The sequence below is a fragment of the Marmota monax genome, unplaced genomic scaffold (genome assembly GCF_021218885.2).
Source record: "Marmota monax isolate L192 unplaced genomic scaffold, Marmota_monax_Labrador192_F-V1.1 WCK01_AAM20220418_F8-fsc00076, whole genome shotgun sequence".
Classification (NCBI taxonomy): domain Eukaryota; kingdom Metazoa; phylum Chordata; class Mammalia; order Rodentia; family Sciuridae; genus Marmota; species Marmota monax.
Window position 1 is genome coordinate 1,349 of NW_026692843.1, and position 21,008 is coordinate 22,356.

The 21,008-nt window shown below is 42.7% G+C and overlaps 1 protein-coding gene across 9 annotated transcripts in view; it reads right to left on the reverse strand.

Annotated features, from left to right (window-relative positions):
- Positions 1-14,143: 14,143 nt before the first annotated feature.
- Positions 14,144-21,008, reverse strand: part of Ate1 (arginyltransferase 1) — a 147,092-nt gene continuing 140,227 nt past the window's right edge. For all 9 annotated transcript variants that reach the window (XM_046448695.2, XM_058580711.1, XM_046448698.2 and 6 more), the window contains one exon: positions 14,144-17,105. In XM_046448695.2, the coding sequence (XP_046304651.1) occupies positions 16,927-17,105 (179 nt within the window). In that variant the 3' untranslated portion in view covers positions 14,144-16,926. The remainder of the gene's footprint in view (positions 17,106-21,008) is intronic.

Below are 21,008 nucleotides of genomic sequence, written 5' to 3' on the forward strand. Positions count from 1 at the left end.
AAATTCACCCCGAATGTTAACACCTGAAGCAAGAAAGGCATTAAAAATCATTGAAACATATATGGAAAATATGCATTTGGATAGAATTGATATAAGTTTGCCTTTATTATTTATTGTACTACCAACAAAAAATATTCCTACAGGAGTATTTTGGCAAGAAGGTCCATTATTATGGATACATTTATCTTATTCTCCTAACACTATTCTTACTAGGTATCCTGAGGCTGTAGGACAATTAATACTCAAAGGAATAAAAGCAGCAAAGGGAGTGTTTGGAATTTCTCCCAATAAAATTATTACTCCATATACTATGAATCAAATTGATGAGTTAGCTAATGAGTTAAATACTTGGGCAATAATCATGTGCAAATCTAATGTTTCATTTGATAACCACTTACCATCTAATCCTTTATTGTCTTTTTGGTCATTGCATCCTGTAATTTTTCCAAAAATGACAAGAAAAACACCTATCATGAATGCTCCAAATATATTCACTGATGGGTCAAATAATGGTACAGCAGCAGTAGTTACCCCTGATCAAACTTTTACATTTTTAGTACCCAAACAATCAGCTCAAAAGGTAGAGCTTAATGCAGTTTTACAAGCTTTTGTGATGTTTAAAGATTCTGTATTTAATTTATTTTCTGATAGTCAGTATGTAGTTAATGCTATAGTATCTCTTGAAGATGCTGGTAGGATTTCCCCTTCCTCTACTGTTTTCTCTTTGCTTTCCACTATACAAAGTCTAATCTGGGACAGAAAAGATCCATTCTTTATAGGACATATCAGGGCACATACAGGATTGCCTGGAGCCCTTAGTTTGGGCAATGATTTAGCAGATAAAACTACACATGACATACATATTTTCTCTACACTAGAAGAAGCTATAAATTTTCATAAAAAGTTCCATGTCAATGCTAATACTTTACAAAAGCGTTTTAAAATAACTAAGGAACAAGCTAGACAAATAATAAAACAATGTCAAAATTGTGTGACCTTTTTACCACAAGTTAATCTTGGAGTCAATCCTAGAGGATTGATACCTAACCATATTTGGCAGATGGACGTCACACACTTGCCAGAATTTGGAAAATTAAAATATTTGCATGTTACAGTTGATACTTCTTCTGGATTTTTGATGGGCTCCCTTCATGCCGGAGAAAAAACTAAAGATGTTATAGCTCATTGCTTACAAAATTTTGCCACTGTGGGTGTTCCAAAACAGTTAAAAACAGATAATGCCCCTGGTTATACTTCTACCTCTTTTAAACAATTTTGCTCAACATTTGGCATTACTCATATAACAGGAATCCCATACAATCCACAGGGACAAGGCATAGTTGAAAGAGCTCATCAAACTATTAAAATGTACTTATTAAAGCAAAAAGAAGGAATTGGGAAGGGGTATATATTCCCCAAAGATAAACTTAAAATAACCCTTTTTACTCTAAACTTTTTAAATTTGGATTCATCAGGACTTAGTGCTGCGGAAAGGCATATGTGTCCAAAAAATGTACATAAGCCCAAGGTACTTTGGAAGGATATTCTAATAGGACAATGGAAAGGTCCTGACCCAGTAATTGTCTGGAGTCGAGGGTCTGTTTGTGTGTTTCCACAGGGAGAACAGCAGCTGATTTGGATTCCAGAGAGATTAACCAAGGTCCTGACCCAGTGATTGTCTGGAGTCGGGGGTCTGTTTATGTGTTTCCACAGGGAGAACAGCAGCCGATTTGGATTCCAGAAAGATTAACTAAAGCGATTTCTACAGACCAAAAAGAAGATGATTTGGCTCAAATCCATAACAACTGATATCCAAAACTCCAGTTTGGCTATTCTTACATCTGCAACAGAACCAGGATGCTTTTTTCAATATCTATTTTATTATTGCCCTTTGCCATATCATGAAGTTCTATTTTGTTTTTTGAGCTCATACAGACCTAGGTTAATGTTTTGCTGATCAGTTCTATTTTTTGACTATAGAGTTTTTAAACATTGCAATGGAGATTTCACCTGTAAAAAGTTATAAGGCCTTTACTATAATGTTATGTGTTGTATGTATTATATTATGTGTGCACACTTGTGTTTTGTGTTATATGTTTGAATGTACGTATGTCCATATATCATATATGATGAGCGCTCATGATAAAATGGATCCAAATATTTTTTTTTCACGTGATTTATATGGTTTAATTTAAATTGGGTAAACAACTGTTGAGGATTGTTTTAATATGTAAACAAAAAAGAAGGTTAACAGATCTGTTTGTTTACTTTTACCTTTCCTTTTCATTATATTTAATAATTCTCTTAAAGATAATGTAAATTGTTAAGAAAATTGTTTTCTTTTAGTGCCTTCTGTAGTGTTACATAATTTTTTCTTTAGCCATTATTGCCAGAATTCCTATCTTCATCCCAGTGCCGGTGAAGACAATGTAAATTGTTAAGAAAATTGTTTTCTTTTAGTGCCTTCTGGAATGTTACATAATTTTTTCTTTAGCCATTATTGCCAGAATTCCTATCTTCATCCCAGTGCTGGTGAAGTGAAAGATAAAACCAATCTACAGCTTCTACAATAGCCATCACTGAACTGCTTGCAGAACTTGCCTGGACACATTGTGAGCTCACCTGTATGCATTGTGAACTATCTGTTGGTACAGCGAATTGTGGTAGTGCTGGAGTATTTTTGCTGATGGTGTCACCGGTGGTACAATTTTTCAAAGGAGCCCTCAATTGGCTTAATGTCATGGCATTTTCCATCCTCCTCTACTAGTGATGGTCTAAAATTTGGGGGCCAACAGAGGTGAGGCAAAGAACCTCACCCCCCCACAGGTGCAAAGGCCTATCCACAAGTATGGCTGTATGCTGGACCGGTAGTCAGTGACGGGTATGATCCAATTGCAGTGGTACCAACCTAAGACAGGAGGCTGACGCCTAGAGGTCAGTTCATCCGATGACGGGTAAGGACCATATGTTGAATTGGACTGCCTAACAGGCACGGTCCCTAAGCCACATGCTTGTTGTTTAAACAGAGAGGGGGAGATGTTGAGAGCCACAGCCAAAGGGGCCCCAGCAAACTTCCAGCTGCCAGCAAACAAGATAGTCCCACAACCCACAATAGGGACAGATCTCACAAACAGAATGTTCAGTGGAGGGATCCAGATACTTGAGAAAATATGCTGTAGGATTCCGTTTCTAAGGAGTTCAAAAGTTAGCCGACTTACCTGTGGGGATGGAGTCACAATGGCGATGACTTCTGGGAGGGCGGAAGAGTGGTGTGGCCACGTTCTCTGTCTTGCTCTGGGTGCAGAAGACATGGGCATGTTCACTTTGTAGAAATTCACTGAGCTTGGACCCATGAGTTTTATGCCTTTTTCTTTATGCATGTTATGTACTTTTAAAAGTTTAAGCAAAAAAGGTAAGATCAAAGTTCGTCCCCAAATGCTGTATGTTCTCTCTGGAAATTGACCAGTAGAAACCAATTTCCGTGGTGGTGGGAGAACCCAGCCCCCTCCTTTTCCCCTTGTGGTGCTGGGGATGGAACCCAGGCCCTGTGCACACCAAGTGACTGCTCTGCCATGCTGTGCCCCAGCCTGGCTTCGGCTTTTTAACCCAGGGCTGCCAGGGGGTGCTGAGTGGGTCTGGCTCGCATGACTTTTGACTTCACCTTAGTACCTGTGATTCTCTCTGTCATCCTGTCTTCTCACTCATGTGCCTGTCCCATCGTCTGAGGAGGGCAGATGGCAGAGACCCCCTCTTTGTGGATTGAGAGGCCAGGGAACTTCTAGCAAGTGGATGGCTGGGGATCCCGGTTAAGATCCAGGCGTGGACACCTGGCCCTGTCTTCTGCATATGAGGCCAGGAGCCCTGGCCTGACTCAGGGGAGAAGCCTTGCCGCAAAGGGAGCCCAAAGGGCCATTCAGTTGGGCCCGCGGGGAAGTGAAGATGGCTTTGTCACAGCCCTTAGTCATCCGTGGGGACTTTCACCTTCGGTTCTTTTTATATGAGCACCCATCTTGGGGAGGTTGGCTAGAAGGACATTTCTTTCTGGCATTTGCATCCCGTTCATTTTGAGTTTCCATACTTAGAAGCCAGGCTGAGGTGTACAGGGCATCCAGTGTGGCCCTCAGTAAGACTCACCGCACACAGGGGCAGCTAGATCAGAGGGCAGAGGGCGGGCTGGTGACACCCACGCAAATGTGGAAGTGACATGTCAGAAGCCCTCTAGGAAACCAGGGCAACGTTGCTAGCCACGAGCGTCACATGCTTTTCTCAGAGGTTTTTGTCACCATCGTTTCTGGATCACCCACCCATGTTGACGGTGACCCTGCTGACCCCTTGAAGCCCACTGGGCCATTCACCCCACACTGTCCTCCGGAGGTTTGTTCTGGTGGGAGCCTCAGTCTTTCTGTCAAGTCTCCTCAGAGTGCTCCCACGGACAAAGCTTACGACCCTCATGCCGCTGTGCCAGGCCTCCTGGGGCAAGCCCCACACCAACTGAGCTGATGGGAGAGATGATCTGGCTTCTTGCCTTGTTGCTGGCTTGCTCCATTTCTCTCTTGGGGTGCGTGTGGCTTCCTCTCCTCTCTGGTGGGGAAGATGGGGGAGGCTCTGCAGAGTCCATCAGCCCTTCCATCACAGCTACCGTCTGCCATTCAAAGTCACACTGGGGTTGCTGTGTGTGCTGAGCCTCTGTGTGATGCCCCCTTGGCCCATCCAGCTGCAGCATCCAGAACTTTCTCTATTGTACAGAAATGAAGCTCCAAGCTGTTCCCTGAACATGGCCTGTATTTCTGCCTCCACACAGGATTTCATTCCTTTCCCTCTGCCTAGAACTCCTGACCCTTTTACTTTCCTAAAATCAACTGTAGGTCCAAGATCAACTCAGGAAACCTTTCTGCTTCCTTCCTGAGAATACTGTGAGGACTTCACCTGCACTCCTAGCCCTGGTCTCACTCCATCTCGTGGTTTCAAGTACACACCGAGAGTAGGAACTTCTGAAGAGCAAACAGGGTGACTGTCCCACCTCTGAATCTGCAGGAACTCCAAATGTTCATGTCATCTTGGTTTCATCCACTCAACACACATTTATTGTCACTGCTCCAGAGAGGCCGTCCCTGGCCACCCCACCCAAAGTAGACTTCTGTGCTACTGAGCAGCTCGCTTGCTTATTTGTTCACCTGTAAATCACCTCTCCAGTTGGAATGTAATGCCAATCTGTCTTGTTCCGCTCAGTGGCAAGAACAATACTTGGCACAGAGCAGGTGCCAGACAGTTGTTGGATGGATATGTCAATCAAGAAAGCAATGAATGGATCATAGATGTGTGATAATAATAGGTTCTGCACAGAGCTTCAAAGAGCATGTAGGTCGGGAGCCCCTGGCCTCTAGGAGAAGTGTTGCTCTGCAGCCCCAGGCTAGCATCAGGGTTGGGTGCCCTCCATGTACCCCAGGACCACCCCTCCTTGTCAGCCCGCTGGAACGGGCATGTTCTACCACCCAACAATGTGGCAATTCTCTGCAAATGTCACTGTGTACTCACCTCTGGGAACAGAATCTCAAATAAAATGAAGGACACAACTCACACGGGGTTCTGCTCTTGACTGCCTTATAGGCATTCAGGGTAAACTAACAGAATTTAAGGCCAACTAAAGTGAAAAGCAATGAAATCTCCACAATTAACTCACTCCCCCAGTTCTGACCCTGCTGCCCCAAACATTATCAGGGAATCTATGGACATGAGAGATTGTGACAGTAGGTGAACTTTTATGACAGATGCCACCTGGGTGGTTAGGAGCCTTTCCCTGCACTAGCAGAGGCTGGTTTGCAAGTTTCCCCTCCTTCAAAATTCCAATCAGATGCAAGTGGACTCTTCCCAGGGCGAAGCGTGTTCATTGGGTGTGAAATGCCCCTGTGCCCGTTGCTAGCAGGTCTCCCCGTTCATGAATTTAGTTTAAGAGGAAAAGTCCAAATTAAATAGGGATCACACGGATCCTTTAAGGATTTTCAGTCCATATTGGTGCATTCTTTTATGGGGGGTGGGGGAGACGGGGTATATGCGCATCAAACTCAAAACAGTCCTGCCCATGAGTACTGGGAACTGCATACCCACTAGGCCAGGAATTCATTATGCAAAATGACCATTCCACCATTAGCCAAGTGTCCCCAGACAATTCCTCCTCATATGAGCCCTTCCCTGCTCAGAGGCATGTTAACCCCCTCTTACTCATGGAACCTTCCATTTGTTTCTTTCTCTTACTCTCATTTGGCAACAAGAGACCATGAAGGCACCTGCTATTCACAAATATCCACACACTACCCAACACCTAGTCATCCCACCTGTCTACTGCTTTCAAGAGAAAGTACAAGGGAGCAGAACGAAGGACAGTTTCCTAGTGGGAATCCTTAGAACTGCATGCCCCCAAGCAGACAGACTGGTACTTTCCTGGGGTTATAAAGCATAATTCTTTTACATGCTTCAAATTTACAGCTCTCCTTTATGGGTGTTTCCATTGTTCTTAGTGTATTATGAGCCTGAAAAGCTCAATGTGGTCCAGTTCAGACTCACTTCTCAGGAATGCTTCCTAAATATTTCTGCCCAGCTCTGTAAAATGCAGCCTGGAGGCCGGGATTTTAGTGTCCACACGACTTGTGAGAACTGTCTCCAGGGAGATCTCTCAGACCCACATGCGTCATTCCTGTGGCCCAGTTATGTTGTTAGTTTTCTAGACCCTTAAGAAAGAAATGCCAAGGAAGAGGACATTCTGATTTGTAGACTAATGAGGTGATCATGAGGAGGCACAGCCTCTATTTTAGACCTTGAGGATTTGAACCTGTGGAGCTTGAAGAGATGGGGCCTGACTCAGGAAGAAACAGCCAGACAAGATCAAAAAACTGGAGAGAGCTGGGACAGGAGTTTATGGAGGGGTGATAGAGGAGAGGAAGATTGAAAAATAGTCCGGGTTCGCCAGGAGGGGTGGATCAGACCTCCCTGGAAGGGAAACAAGGAGCACACAGGTCCAAGTCTCTTGAAAGCAGCAGGTCCAAGGGGCACACAGGCCAGCTGGCTGTGCACTGGGCAGATGACCTGTGGCATTGATAAAATGTGGCTGGGGAGGCGTTAGCCAAATTCTGTCTTTGTGACAAAATATCTGATAAAAATCAACAAAAAAGAAGAAAGGTTTATTTGTTCATGGTTTTGGAGATTTCAGTCCTGATTACTTGTCCCAGCACTTTTGGTGACGTGGCACATCATGGCAGAATCTTGTGGACAGAGGAGCTGTCTGTCTTATAGGTGGGAAGCAGAGAGGAAGAGGAAGAGGCTGCGGTCCCAATATCCCCTTCACTGCTTCCCCAATGACCCAGCTTCCTTCCATTAGACCCCAATTCCTAATGGTTCCACACCTTCCTGTAGCACCACATGCTGGCAATTGAGCCTTTAACACATGGCCTTGGGGGGACACTCCAGGTTGGCACTGTAGCAGGAGGCAGGGGGAGGCTGGTTGAAAGGCTACTGCAACAATCCCATACACAGGTACCCACGGCGGCACCAGCCCAGCAGGAGAGGGGGACCCCCACCAGGCTTGGGATGGAGGCTCAGTTGGTGAGCAACAGAACTGCTGCCCCCTGGTGGCCTTCAGAATATACCCAAATGTCAACTAAGGCCTCTGGACAAATGAAGATGGCCCAGGCAGCCCCTTCCCCACAACAGCCACTGTGTCGCAGTCAGGCCACAGACGGGGGCTTCCCTGGAGGCTGGGCACAGCTGCCTGCTCGTCACAGCTGCACAGCTGTGGCCCTGAGGTTTAACTCAGCCTCCAGAGGGGCTCTCTAGGTGGTGGCAGGGACATGAGCTGGGAACAGTGTTGCTGACACTGCTCAGCCAACAAGTCTGCTGGCTTTCCGATCGGGTCCTGCCGCCAGAGGCTGGACGCACAGTGACACTCACAGAACTCACCTGTAGGAAAATTACTATTAAACATATGTTGTTAAAAGCTACCAGTTTCCCAGGATGGTCGCCCACCTTGCTTTTCTGTCTGCCTGGGCAGCAGAAAGTGCGTGTTGGAGTTCCGGGCCTATTTAATACTGCTCTTCTGCTAACCTGGGTGGCTCTGTGAAAGGCCCACTTTCCGAGGCGATACCGCCTCCAGAATTTGCCAGCATGCAAAAGAATAATGCAGGAGACGAGGAAGAAAAGCAAGAACAGTCGGGGGGCAAGATGGAAGCAGTTGCCGTGACCGGTTGAAGTGTAACTGGATATGGCAGCCTGCTGTGCCAGGCAATGGCACAGCCCGGGAAATGCCGCTGGTTTTCCAGAGAGCCTGTTGTTCAGGTTCAACTCCAACAAAACAAACAAAAATGCACATAATTGTCTGAGACCTCCAACCCATTTTATTCCCCATTATACCAAGCAGATCCAGAACGGGCTGCCACTGGAAAGAGGCTCTCTCCTGGGCTCCGGTGAATAACTGTTTATCCACATCCTATTAGGAGAGGCTGAGTTCTTACCCTTCTAACATAACAGTGTCCTGTTTGAGTGGACATTTAAAATGGATCAAAATTCTACGGTCTGGAGGAACTGTTTTAATATTGTGAATTTTAAAGATAACTGTAATTTACCCAGTAACAGAAACTTTTTATTGCTTCAATAGTTTTGAATGGAAATATTTCAACTGCATTGTACATTTCCTTATAATAGAGTATTCTGAATACTTTAGCATTTCCTTGACTATTCAGCATTGCCAGTGTCAAGGTCAACTATCTGACTGGCTTGAAACGGCTGCGTGCTCAGAAGCTATTAAAGTGTTTTAGGCTCCAAGCCTTGGACTGGTAGGCTCCACTTTCTTTTTGCTGAAATATTGTTAAGATTCGGATACCTACTTTGGGCAAGGTGTGATGGGGGCAGAACAGTGGAACAGCAAGGCCACACGCTGAGCCTCCGACGTCAGCAAATCTCATGGCCTCCACCAGCTGGCCACCAGCCTGCTCCACTCACTACTTCTGAGGAGGAAGCTGAGGTCTGCTGACCTTGTGACACTTGTCCAGGGTCACAGACATAGTAAGAGATCCTGGAGCTTAAACCCAGCCTGGGTTGTCTTTGGAGTCCTGTCTCCCCACGCGTATCTTTCCCTTCTTTAAGCTTTCTAAGGTAAATGGAAGGAGGCAGCCATTGGTGATGTGGTGAGTGGGTTGCTGGATGTCTGACCTCATTGCTCCTCCCCAACAGGTGTCCAAGGGGTGCTGGGCAGTGCCGGGTACATTGAGGTCGGCAGCCATGCACATGGTGAGTGCTGGCCAGGGGGTGACGTGCCCCCTTCCTTCAGCACCCTCTTTTTCAGTTCTTTTTATCCAAAGTAAACTTTGCCACTAAAAATGTCTTCAGAGATAGAGCTCCACAAATCCCATGCTCTTTCCCCCAACCACAGGCACACATGGGCTTTGGCGTGCAGATTCTAGCTCATTTTAGCTGTGAAGAGGCAACTTTGTTTCCTTTTTTTTTTTTTGAGACTCCATTTATGTTCCAGATGGTGAAGTGCTAGATAAGCAACCTGCAGATGGATAAGTGAGGCCCACCATTCATCACACACCGATAATGCCGACACCTCACAGTCCCCACCTCTTAACAAAGGCAACACCAAAGCAATAACAATGAAAATGCACTTGCTCCAATAGTCAACCGCTCCCCAGACTTCCCCTCCAAACTGGATCCCTTCCTTTCTATACTTTCCTAATGGATACATTAGGGGCATTATCAGAAATACTCATTTCTTAGGGAGGCATAGTGGCGCACACCTGTAATTCCAGCTACTCGGGAGGCCTAGGTACAAGGATTCCAAGTTTGAGGTCAGCCTCAGCAACTTAGTGAGACCCTGTCTCAAAATAAAATAAAAACAGGGCTGGGGAATGTGGTCGGTGGTAGGGCACTTGCCTAGCAAGCACAAGGCTCTGGGTTCAATCCCAGTACCCAAACACCAATTGCTTCAAGCATGATCACCAGCTGCAGCAGGTGCAAACATCTGTAGGTACAGAGGTTGGTCACACTGGTTACTTTCCTAATGTTTTTAGTAAAATAATAAATGGAATCATGTTAAGTCACAGTGTGGATCCCAAAACCAGCAGAAAACCAGGGCACTAGCCAGAGTCATTCTTTCTACCGGAGAAGGCACCCCCTGCCACTGCATGGAACTCCCAGGGCCACTGCCCACCTGCAGCACCTCCAGATCTCCCAGCAACACAGCTGTGCTCAGGGCGCCTCCACCAGTGCAAATCCAAACCCACCCGTGTATCTAAATAGCACATCTCCACTGAAATTCCTCAAGATCTCAGGGTTGAAGACACTGATACAGTTTGGGTAGACGTAGGCTGCAGCAGGGAACAAAACCAAACAAAATCCAAAAAGTAATGAGCAATTAAAATTATCCTAAAATACTTTATTATGCCTTTCTAATTATTTTTCTTTTATATACCTTTCTAATCTGTCTTCTGAACTGTCTTTCCTGTGTGAGTAATCTCCAGCTATATACTAGGCAGCTCAAGTGAGAGATAATGAGGATTTATTTTTTCCTCACTTTTTGCAAAGTCGTGTCTCTGCAGATTTGGGGGCGGAGTTCTTTTGGGAGATGTATGAAAACACTTTTACTGCTACAGATTCAGAAGCTGTTATGATAAATCTAAAGTTTTTTTTTTCCTATTTGATTAAAATTAACATGTAACTAGAATAGACCTGGAAGGAAATTTAAGGTACTACATTTAAAAAATGAAATACAATAGCAGGAATAATGTGCAAATATTTTAGAATTAACCTTTCAGCAATTCAGACTGTTCTTCAAGAAAGTGTCATCCCTGTACATCCCTTAATTATAAATTGTGACATGGCAATTACCCCAGGAAATTGACACAGCCCATGGTAATGAGAAACTACAAATTCACACATATGTAGAGTACTGTAATGCTTTCTAGTAATAGAAACTTTTTATTTCTTTAAATATTTTAAATGAAGATATTTAAGTTGACAAATAAAGATGGAATTTAAAATCAAAGACAGAACTAGATTGCCTTGTCCGGTAAGGTAGCCACTGGCCATGTCTCTATTAAATGTGATTAAAATTTAAAATTGCCTCACCAGCTATGTTTCAAGTGCTTAGTATCCACATGTGGCCCACAGATACCATAAGGGTTTCTTAGAGCCACCATAACAAATGACCATAGCCTAGACAGGGTGGTTTTATAAGTTTTATGTGATTCCTCCCATAGTCTTATAAATCTAAACCCAGATCAAGATGCTTCTTTTAATCAAAAAGAATAAAAAATCAAAGTTTTAAGCACATGCTTTCTCTCTCTCTCTCTCTCTCTATATATATATATATATATATATATTATATATATATATATATATATATATATATACACACACACAAAACTTTAAAGGTTAATAAACTAACTCTCCTTAGTAACAGTTAACTTCCAAATTATAGTCTGGCCACCTCTCAATTTAAAAAGATTTGGACAAGCACATAGAACTGTATCTATCACTGAGCTAAGAGCCTTAAGTTCTGAATTGACAAACCTAAAATGTTGTTTTTCTTGTGTCATGATCAAAAAGCTCCATTAGTTGAGAGATGCTATTCAGACTTACTGAATACTGAATTAACATAGTGGGATGAATTGGACTTCATGAAGTATTCATGAGTTCTCATTTAACGCTAATTAAATTTAAAAAAAGGCCTATGTTAAATGATTCGAAGACCCTGGCTCAGACTGACAAGCATAAAAAATTAAAGTTCAAGGAGAATTCAATCCAAAATCATAGTTGAATTATGCAAGTTAGGAGTACGTTTATGCCTTTTCTTATAATGAATGACTCTAGTTGCAACATTAAAATAAATTTTAAAAATCACTTTTTTGATACTGCATTTAATCAAACTTTAATGATCCTTTGATCATTGAACAAAAAAAATTGTGCCAGTCACTAATCGTTGCTTCATGCATGCCAGACCAGTGAAGGATGCCTCTATCTTTTGAGGGGGCTGAAACACTTACTTTTGAGCACCATTGCAAATGCCACAGAAAGTAAGACCTGCTGCATTCTTTTTTCTTTCTTTCTTTTTAACCAGCACTTTAATTTAGAATTGTCTCTTCATAATACAGAAGAGATGAATTGAGAACACCAAGCTATATGTGTCAAGATTATTTTGGAACTCTAAAAGGCTAAGAATTTGGGAAATAATATATTCAGCAACTTTAAGTTTTGGTCTAATTGAAATAGTTAATGAGAATATTTTCTGAATAGGACAGAAGATACCAACTCTGACAACTACAGAATATAAAAGTCCAAATTAGATTCTCAATGTATGCTAATAATTGAAAAGCTCAAATAGATTAATGACAGTGATATGGGCATCCACATTTTTCAGTAAACCCAATTTAAAGATCCCTGTTTTCTAAAGAAGCAGTAATTCAGACCCTTAATTTGTTTCAAATAACAATTTTTATTATTATTATTATTTTGTGGTGCTGGGGACCGAACCCAGGGCCCTGTGCATGGGAGGAAAGCAGTCCTACCAACTGAGCTGTATCTCCAGCCCCTAAAATAACCTTCTTTTAAACAAGACATTTCATTAGAAATTTTAGAGGTAGGCAAACTTAGAAACAGTATTATAGGCCTCCCAGAAAATAGCTAGCAGAAGAGAGGAGGGGCTCCAAGTCTCAAAAGCTCCACGTTTTCTGAACCTTCAGGTGAAGAGGAAATTCCTGCTGTCCAGTGGGAGGGAAAGGGGCTGGGCAATGAGGGGTGAGAATGATTTCGCCAAGCGTCTTGCCTCGTGTGGCTGCTGTAACAGAACACAACAGACTGGAGGCTTAAAGAGGTAAGCAGCTTAAATTTCTCAGAGCACGGGAGGATGGAAGTTCAAGATTAAGGTGCTGCAGTCTGGTGAGGGCCCATTTTCAGGTTCAAGAGACTTCTTGCTGGGTCCCACATGATGGAAGGGGCAAGGAAACTCTCCAAGGCCCCTTTTATAAGGGGTCTAATCCCATTTACGGGGCTCTGCCCTTGTTACCTAATTACCTCCCATAGCCCCTACCTTCTAAAACCACCACAGTAGAGGTAAAGATTTCAATTCTGTATATGAATTCTGGAGGGGCTCAGATATTCAGTTCTGGGCACCAAGTACTACAAAGAACTGATTAAAACAACTGGTCATGCTGGTGAAATGCAATTCCCACCACTCCTAAGGAGGGCCAGAGTCCTCAGCCCTCCTTCCCAAGGACAACAGGCACTCTGGGATATTGTGCAGGCATCACAATGGCTATACACTTCCTCATTTATTTTCACGTTCACAATATATTAAGATGTCACTATGAATTAAGCAGATGAAAAGTATGAACAATATACATGGTATGATCCCATTTTCTTCAAAAATAAAACAAGACATAGACATGTATTAAGTAACCGTTTGAAAGAATATACACCATAAATGGTGGTCAGTAGTAGTTAGTGATGGGAATAAAAATGATTTCATTTTATTATTCTTTCCTATGGCATCGGGGTGCTTTCTGGTGAACAGGGTCCATTTCGAATCTGAAAAACAATAAAGCTATTTCCATTCTGGAAAAAAAAAATTCAGTTGGAATTAAAACTAATATCTAAGTCACTTAAAAATCAGGTTATTAATAAAGTGATATAATAAAGTGTTGTAATAAACAACCTATTGGGGTCCTCATTATAAAAAGTCAAAACACTAGTAAATGTGTTCCACCTATATGCTGTGGACTATGAAGAACAATTTACCTATGCTTTTGTTTATGAGACATTTTTTAAAACTTCTCTGTCAACTAAACTTTAGAAAATTATAATGGATATGGATAAATCCATCTGGTTAAAACAAAACAAAACATCTAGGTCCTAATTTATCTTGGGGAAATCCAGATATTTTGCTTAAAGTGAGATTTACTTTATTCCTGAGAAAGGAATCCACCATACTTTGATTTAGGTAATGAAATAGTCTGGAACTCCAATTACTGAAAATTACATTTTATAATTCATATAGCCAATACATTACCTCCGTTGTCTGTGTATGTTCTTTGCAGGCAAAATGTAGTCAAGATTTTAAAAAATGAAAACATGTTTTTTAAGTAAAGAAAAGTACCACTGCACATAGAAACAGCTTTATTTTTTCCACTCAAGCTTTATCAAATGGATTGTTCAAAAAGCATATACATGAGCAAAAATATCACATGCAATCAAAATTGTTTTGCCTTACAGTCACTGGTTTTCTGTAGGAAAAGAACACTCATTTGAATAACTTGTAATTCAAATATTTCCCAACTGTTTCCACTTCATTTCTTTCCTTTTTAACTTAGCAACAATAGATACATTTTAGTTAACTGTTCATATTCTCTTTTATTCATATTGAAATAATACAATGTCTAAAAAAATCAAACCATTTTTTATTCAGAAATACGGAAAGGTTCTTTTGCATAATAGGCTCTGATATATTAAGAAATCAAATGAAACTATTAATTGCAAAACGGATGAGAAGTATAAGCTAGAAAACATAAACAGTAATAATTTCTTTCCTAAATAAATTCAATCAAATGAATAATATATTCATCTGATAACAATTGCTACCTTTAGAATACAAAAAGTGCTCAGATTACATTTAACAAGAAAATGAAAATCTCATAGAACTGAAATATTTTCAATAATGCTAGTGGCATGGGGAATTGAAATTGTAACTCTGCTCCCAAGGCAGGAGGCAGGTGTGAATTTATCTGAAATTGGGACACTAAAACACTATGACTGTAAATGATACCCACTATTTTGGTAAGGTTCACCTGTGTCTTCCTTTAGATGAAAGCCATCAACATAAAAGCAGGCCTCTAGGCTGCTCCTCAACTGACATGGCAGGGTCACTTCCCTCAACGGTCCTTTCCTAGCCCACCACCACCATTTGCTCAGTGAGGCTTCAAAACCACCAGCCTGTGCCTTGGAGACTCCAGGACTCCTGGGTCGAGCACATTCTCCTCTCTCAAAACACATACTCATCGATGCAGCAACCAAGTAGAAGCATTTTTAAGCCTATGTCTCTCTGAAGCTAACTTAGAACACCAGGCAGACAGGGTGCAATCTGATCTGGAAATTTCTCTCACATTTCAGACATATCCCTAAATTATTACTCTTGAACCAAAACTGCATGTAGACCATAATTTTATTTATATAAATAGGTATGTATGTGTGTACAGCAGACTTCTTTTTCTTTCTCTGGGTATGGCAGAATTTTAGATTACTTTTACTTTCTTTTCCTCAATATATTAATTGCTTACAGTATCATTTCTATTTTTAAGAGATCCATATAGTAAAGATATCTTCATTTTAGAGGGAAAAGAAAAAAAGTTCTACTAATTCTGAATGTAGTTCCACCGTAGTCTCTAAAATGCTTTTGGAAGCTATTTTGTGGATCAAATTTTCAGAAGAAGGTAGAATTTTTGTGATCAGAGAAAATGGCTTTCTTCAGTCCACCATCTCCAGTTAGCAAGGTACCCAAGAAACAGCAGTTTGAACTCTTTCTCTCTCTCTCTCTCTCTCTCACACACACACACACACGTACAATTTACATGGATACTGAATTTGTAGACATTTGATTTTTAAAACCCTTGTTTTGTGATCTTTTTATTCTAACTACCTGAAGGTTACTGTTCAAGGTTTTGTTGAAATTCAGTGCATCTTGGGAGAAAAATTTAAAATCAGTAATGAGATTCAAGCTACTAAGTTTTATTGCATGGCTTTTTAAAAGATCAATCAATAGAAAACAGAAAAATGGACAAAATGGGGACTGAAAAAGGTTGGGTGGCAGAGCAACTGGCAAAAGAGGGACCAGCTGAGAGAGTGTCCAGGAAACAGCCCTCCCTGTCCATCCTGTTTCAAGGAACTACCTCCATTCTTCTCCTGTGCCCAGCCCAGTGCCCACCACCTGTACAGCAGGCATCTGCTGAATGGGTGGAGGCTCAACAAGAGTGAGAGGGAAAGAGGGGCTTCCCTCTGCTCTGAAGTACCAAGGGCAGTACCCATTCTCCATTCTCAATCAAAGGGCCAGAAAAGGAACACAGAGGTCAGAGTGACTCCTGGTGATTAAAAGTGATCTGTGGAATAGTTATGAAAGTAATCAGATATTAACCAGTCATCAATAACCAAAGACAAGTGTCCTGAGTTCTAAGGATGGAAAATTAGTGCCTATTTCCTTTGGATGAGGCTTAGAATCAAGGCAGGAGTTAAATTTCTTTAAATACTCTGTTTCTTAGATTTTTAGAAATAAAGCAAATAATATATCACTAAGGTAATTACATATTTTATTGTCCAAACTTCTGAGAGTAAAAGAGAACAAGTAACAATTATTCTAGGGAAAAAATTATGCCAAGATGACAGACGAACAGGACCAATTAGAACATGAGATCTCGCACAGGTCTGCGTTTCCCCTTTCAGCTTCTGCTGGGCCCCACAAGTAGAGGCTGGCAGTCATTGTACACTGAACACTGAGTGACAGCACGTTCTATTCTCCAGAGAGAAAACATTTTCCACCTTCCTCCCACACTTAAGGCTCCCCCATCATAAATGCCACTGGATCCGAGGAAAGAGAAGTTGGAATTTCTCTATCCGAACACAAACGGCACAAGGGTGACTGAATCACTTCCCACAATGTTAATTACTGAAGTTGAGCATATTTTGCTCAAGAAACAAACTTACAAAATGAAAAACCTCAATTATGAGGCTAGGTCATAACTTATTTTCAAAATCTTTATATTAACTATGAGATTCTCACAAATACATTGCCACAAAATATTTTAGAAAAGCCACAAGATAGACAAAATGGGAAAGTCTGGTTCCGGACGACAGCAGGTGTCCTGCAGCTCAGGCACCCAGGCAGGTGTGCGGCCCTCAGCTTCTGAACAGGAGCATCCTCTCAGCGCACGCCTGCCCCACCAGGCTCGCGTACTGCAGCACCGCAGCCTCCTCGCTGGGGTCCTTCTGGCTTTTCTTGTAAACACCGTAAGGCATGATGGCTTTCTTGTGGAACACCTGCAGTCGGTCGGGCTCCTTGCTGCGACCCTCATCCACTGCAATGACAGAGAGTGCGGGTTAAAAGCAGCCACATATCAGCTGTGCTCCTTTCCCAAGTTCAGAGTTGGAATACACAGCCAGGTGCCGGCAGGCCCTCCCTGATGCCAGGGGATGCAGCACTGACACACAGACTAACTCCAATGAATGACAAGGCTGTCCCAAAGACAATGGAGGTCCTCCAGGGTGACAGCTAAAATGTCAGGGAGAGACAGTTCTTTGTGTAACTGAAAAACAGGCCTTCTACGCCTCCGTGGTTTCCTGGGGACCGAACCCAGGGCCCTGTGCACGCACCTCCAGCATCGTCCCAGAGTGGTCTTAAATCTGCTGAGCCTCTCCCTGGGGTCAACACACTGTCCTACTTGTCATGGGTACTCCTGTGCCCCTGGGAGGGCCGGTTCTCATGGCTTCTGTGGAAGACACCAGGGGCTGCTGCTGTCCCCCTTCCTCTCATCCTCTAGTCTGGATCAGGCACACAGGCCATGCGGGGGGAAACCTGCTCCCCAGGCTTCCCTGCAGCTGGATGGCCTGATGACCAAGTGCTGGCCAATGTGGTTATACAAGTGAAAATGTTTTGAGGGAGTTTCAAGAAATTTTACAAAAAATAGTAGCTGGCCTATGCCTTTTGACTCTTTCATTTTTTAACCTTTCCTTCAGCCTGTATCCTGGAACACAGACGTAATGGCAGGAACCCTAACTTCTCTTCTGCCTTAAAGCTGGAGGCTAAGAGCTCCAAGGCAGAAGTTACCCTCGGTTTAGCAAAACAGAAGCTAGAAGCTGGGTAACACAGGATGTCTTGGAACAAAAGTGGCATGCCATCCCTGGGCTACCTATGTTCAGGTGCTTATAAAAAAAAAAAAAAATCAGGAGGGTGTAGTCACACATGCCTGCAATCCCAGCTACACAGGATGCTGAAGGAGGAGGATCACAAGTGCAAGTTCAAGGCCAACCTTGGGAACTAAGTGAAATCTGTCTCAAAATAAAATTTTAAGAAAAGGCCAGTAATGTAGCTCCATGGTTTTTAAGCATGTGCAAAACCTTGGTTTTAATCATAGTACAGCAGAAAAAAAAAAATCTGTAAACTATCTTATTTCAGCCAACAGTATTTTAGGTTTCTATAATTAGAGTTCTTCCTAACCCTAATATGAAGAAAAACTTACAATATCCACTAAAATGTGTAGTGTGTGTGTGTTACTAGAGATTAAACCCAGGGCCTCGCACGTGCTAAGCAGGTGTCCTACCAGGGAGTCTGATCCATACTACTTCTAAAATTTTTATTTTGAGAAAGGGTCTTGCTAAGTTGCCAAGCTGGCCTAGAATTTGTACTCTTCCTACCACAGCCTCCCATGTAGCTCAGATTACTGCACCAAGATTAAAATATTAAAAAAAAAAAAAAGAAATCATTGATTCAGCAAGTCTACTTTCTAAGCTTGACTTCATTTGGAATCATCCAAGGAACTTTTAAAAAATACCAACATATCTCTGGATCCCCTCACCAGAGGTGCTGATTTAAAGAATAGTCTCAGTGGAACTTGAATATCAGTGTTTTTTTTTTTTTTTAACTCATTTTCAAGTTAGTTGAGAAGCACTGTCCTTCAGAAATACCCACCCAAGTGTGTCTATGTGTGAGGATGCTCCCAACAGCACTCTGAAACCTGGCAACCTCTCAAAGTCCAGCAGTGAGGCCCTGGTTAAGAGCTGAGGTGCACCCACTAATGGAACATTACCCAGCTATTAAAGAGAACAGAAGATAGACTAAGGAGAAAAAAAAAAAAAGTAGGCACAGAACAATAATTCCTTTTAATTAAAAGCTTAGTGCTGGCTGAGTGTCACTTATCCAAAATGCTTGGATACAGAAATGTTTCAGATTCTGTAATTTGGAATATTTTGCATATACATAATGAGCTATTTTAGGGAAAAACAAAACATGAAATTCATTTATACTTTATAAACATAGCCTGAAAATAACTTTACACAGTATTTTTAGTGTGATGTCTGGGTTTTGACTGACCTGTCACAAGATCAGGTGTTGGATTTGTAACAGAAGTAACAACTTTTAAAAGTTTATTCTTTTTCAACTATTGTATTAATCAGGAGAAATCTTCCCAGATCAGCTGCACAAGAGACCAAGTCAGGCCTTCCCATACAACACCACCCTTTATGAATGTTGAGAGCCTGTAGCAGGAAACTCAAGTTAGGCAGGTATGACTGGTCCAAAAGATACAACATGTTGGAGAAGTCCACATTCCTCCACTTAGAACCAGCCTGGGAGGGCATGATGACCAAGAGAAAGGACACCAAGGGCTGGCCAGAGATCCCCATGTCCATAAGACCTAGTGCCAGAGCAGTGTCCGAGTTTCACGTTGGGCTGGGACATAGTCAAAGAAGATCAAGGGAGTGGACTGGCCAGAGGTGGCCTTCTGAGTCTGCTGTCTCCTCCTGGCCTGCCTGCTTCAGCCTGCTCTGCAGGAGGTTAACTCTGCAGGTCAGTCCAGCCAGCGCTGGGGACCGTGCTCGAGGGCCGTTCACCCTGAAACTCTCTCCTTGGTTCTGCTTTTTGGTAGCAGCTGCGGCTGCTTTGAAAGGGCCCTTTCTCTCCAGCCTGGCTGGCAGTGGCCTCCTGTAGTTGCTACCCTTCAGGTCACTTCTCAAGACTGTCAGCAACACCACTGCTCATTACCAACAATCCCCTGCATTATATTTTCTTCACTGTAAATACTTGAAGTAGTTTTGGGGTTTTGGTTAGAGCCTGATACTCATGCCAATTTCAAAATATGTTTTGTTTCTTACAAATTGCTTTATTATCCAACTGAAGCAGAAAACCCATGTACTTTACAGCAATTAAATATTTAACATCCACCAGGTCAGCACATCCTCCCAGGTGCTGTGGTTTGAATACAGTTTGTCCCCTCCAAAACACAGACTAACACCAACCCTCCTGAGAGGGATTAGGAGGGGAAATGCAATCCAACTAAGGTGTTCAGAGGTGGAGCCCTTGGGAGGTGCTTAGGGACAGACAGGGTCATCAGGCTGGGGTACCCAGGATTGAGTGCTGGTGGTTTTTACAAGAAGTGGGAGAGACCAGAGGCCACACTTGCACCCCCCTGGTCTCTTGCAACATGATGCTATGCGCTACCGCAGGAGCCGCCACCAACCAGCCTCCTCCAGAAGCAGCCTACTGACCTCGGACTTCCAGAACCTAGAGCCCAAATAAACCTCTTTTCTCTATGACTCTATGACTTATCAGGTCTGTGGTATTGTTATCAGCAACTGAAAAACTAAGATACCAAGGTTTAATGACAAAGGAAAAGGCACACCCTGGTTGCTGCTATCAACTTCGATTTTAATGTATGCTCTGCCACAGGGATAAACTTCTTCCTGATCACCTGCCTCTAAATGTTTCTAGCTAGAAAAAGGCAAATTCAGAACCTGATCCAAATAGAAAGCAAGGATCAGAGAGAAAAGCAGGGAAAGAACATGAGCAAAATAATCCCAAATCTTTTAAATGTAAAACTTTGGATTTTTAAAATTTGAGTTTGTCGTGTTTGGATAAGAGGTGTCCCCAGAAAACTCAAGTGAAACAGTGCAGGGATGTCCAGAGGTGAGATGACTAGGTTAGGGGAGCTGGGATCTACTCAGTGGATTCATCCATCTGACAGATGAATAACTTGAGTGAATAATGTGGTGAGTAGAGGGAGCCGGGCATGGCTGCAGCAAGCAGGTCACTGGAGTCTGCCCCTGCCCTGGGGATTGTGTTATCCCAGGCTCCTTGCACCACAGCTCTCCCTCTGCTTCCTGACTGCCACCAGAGCTGACAGCTTCCTTCCACCAAGCCCTTCTGCCATGATGCTCTGCCTCACGTTGGGCCCAGAGCTACAGAATTGGATGACTGTGGACTGAAT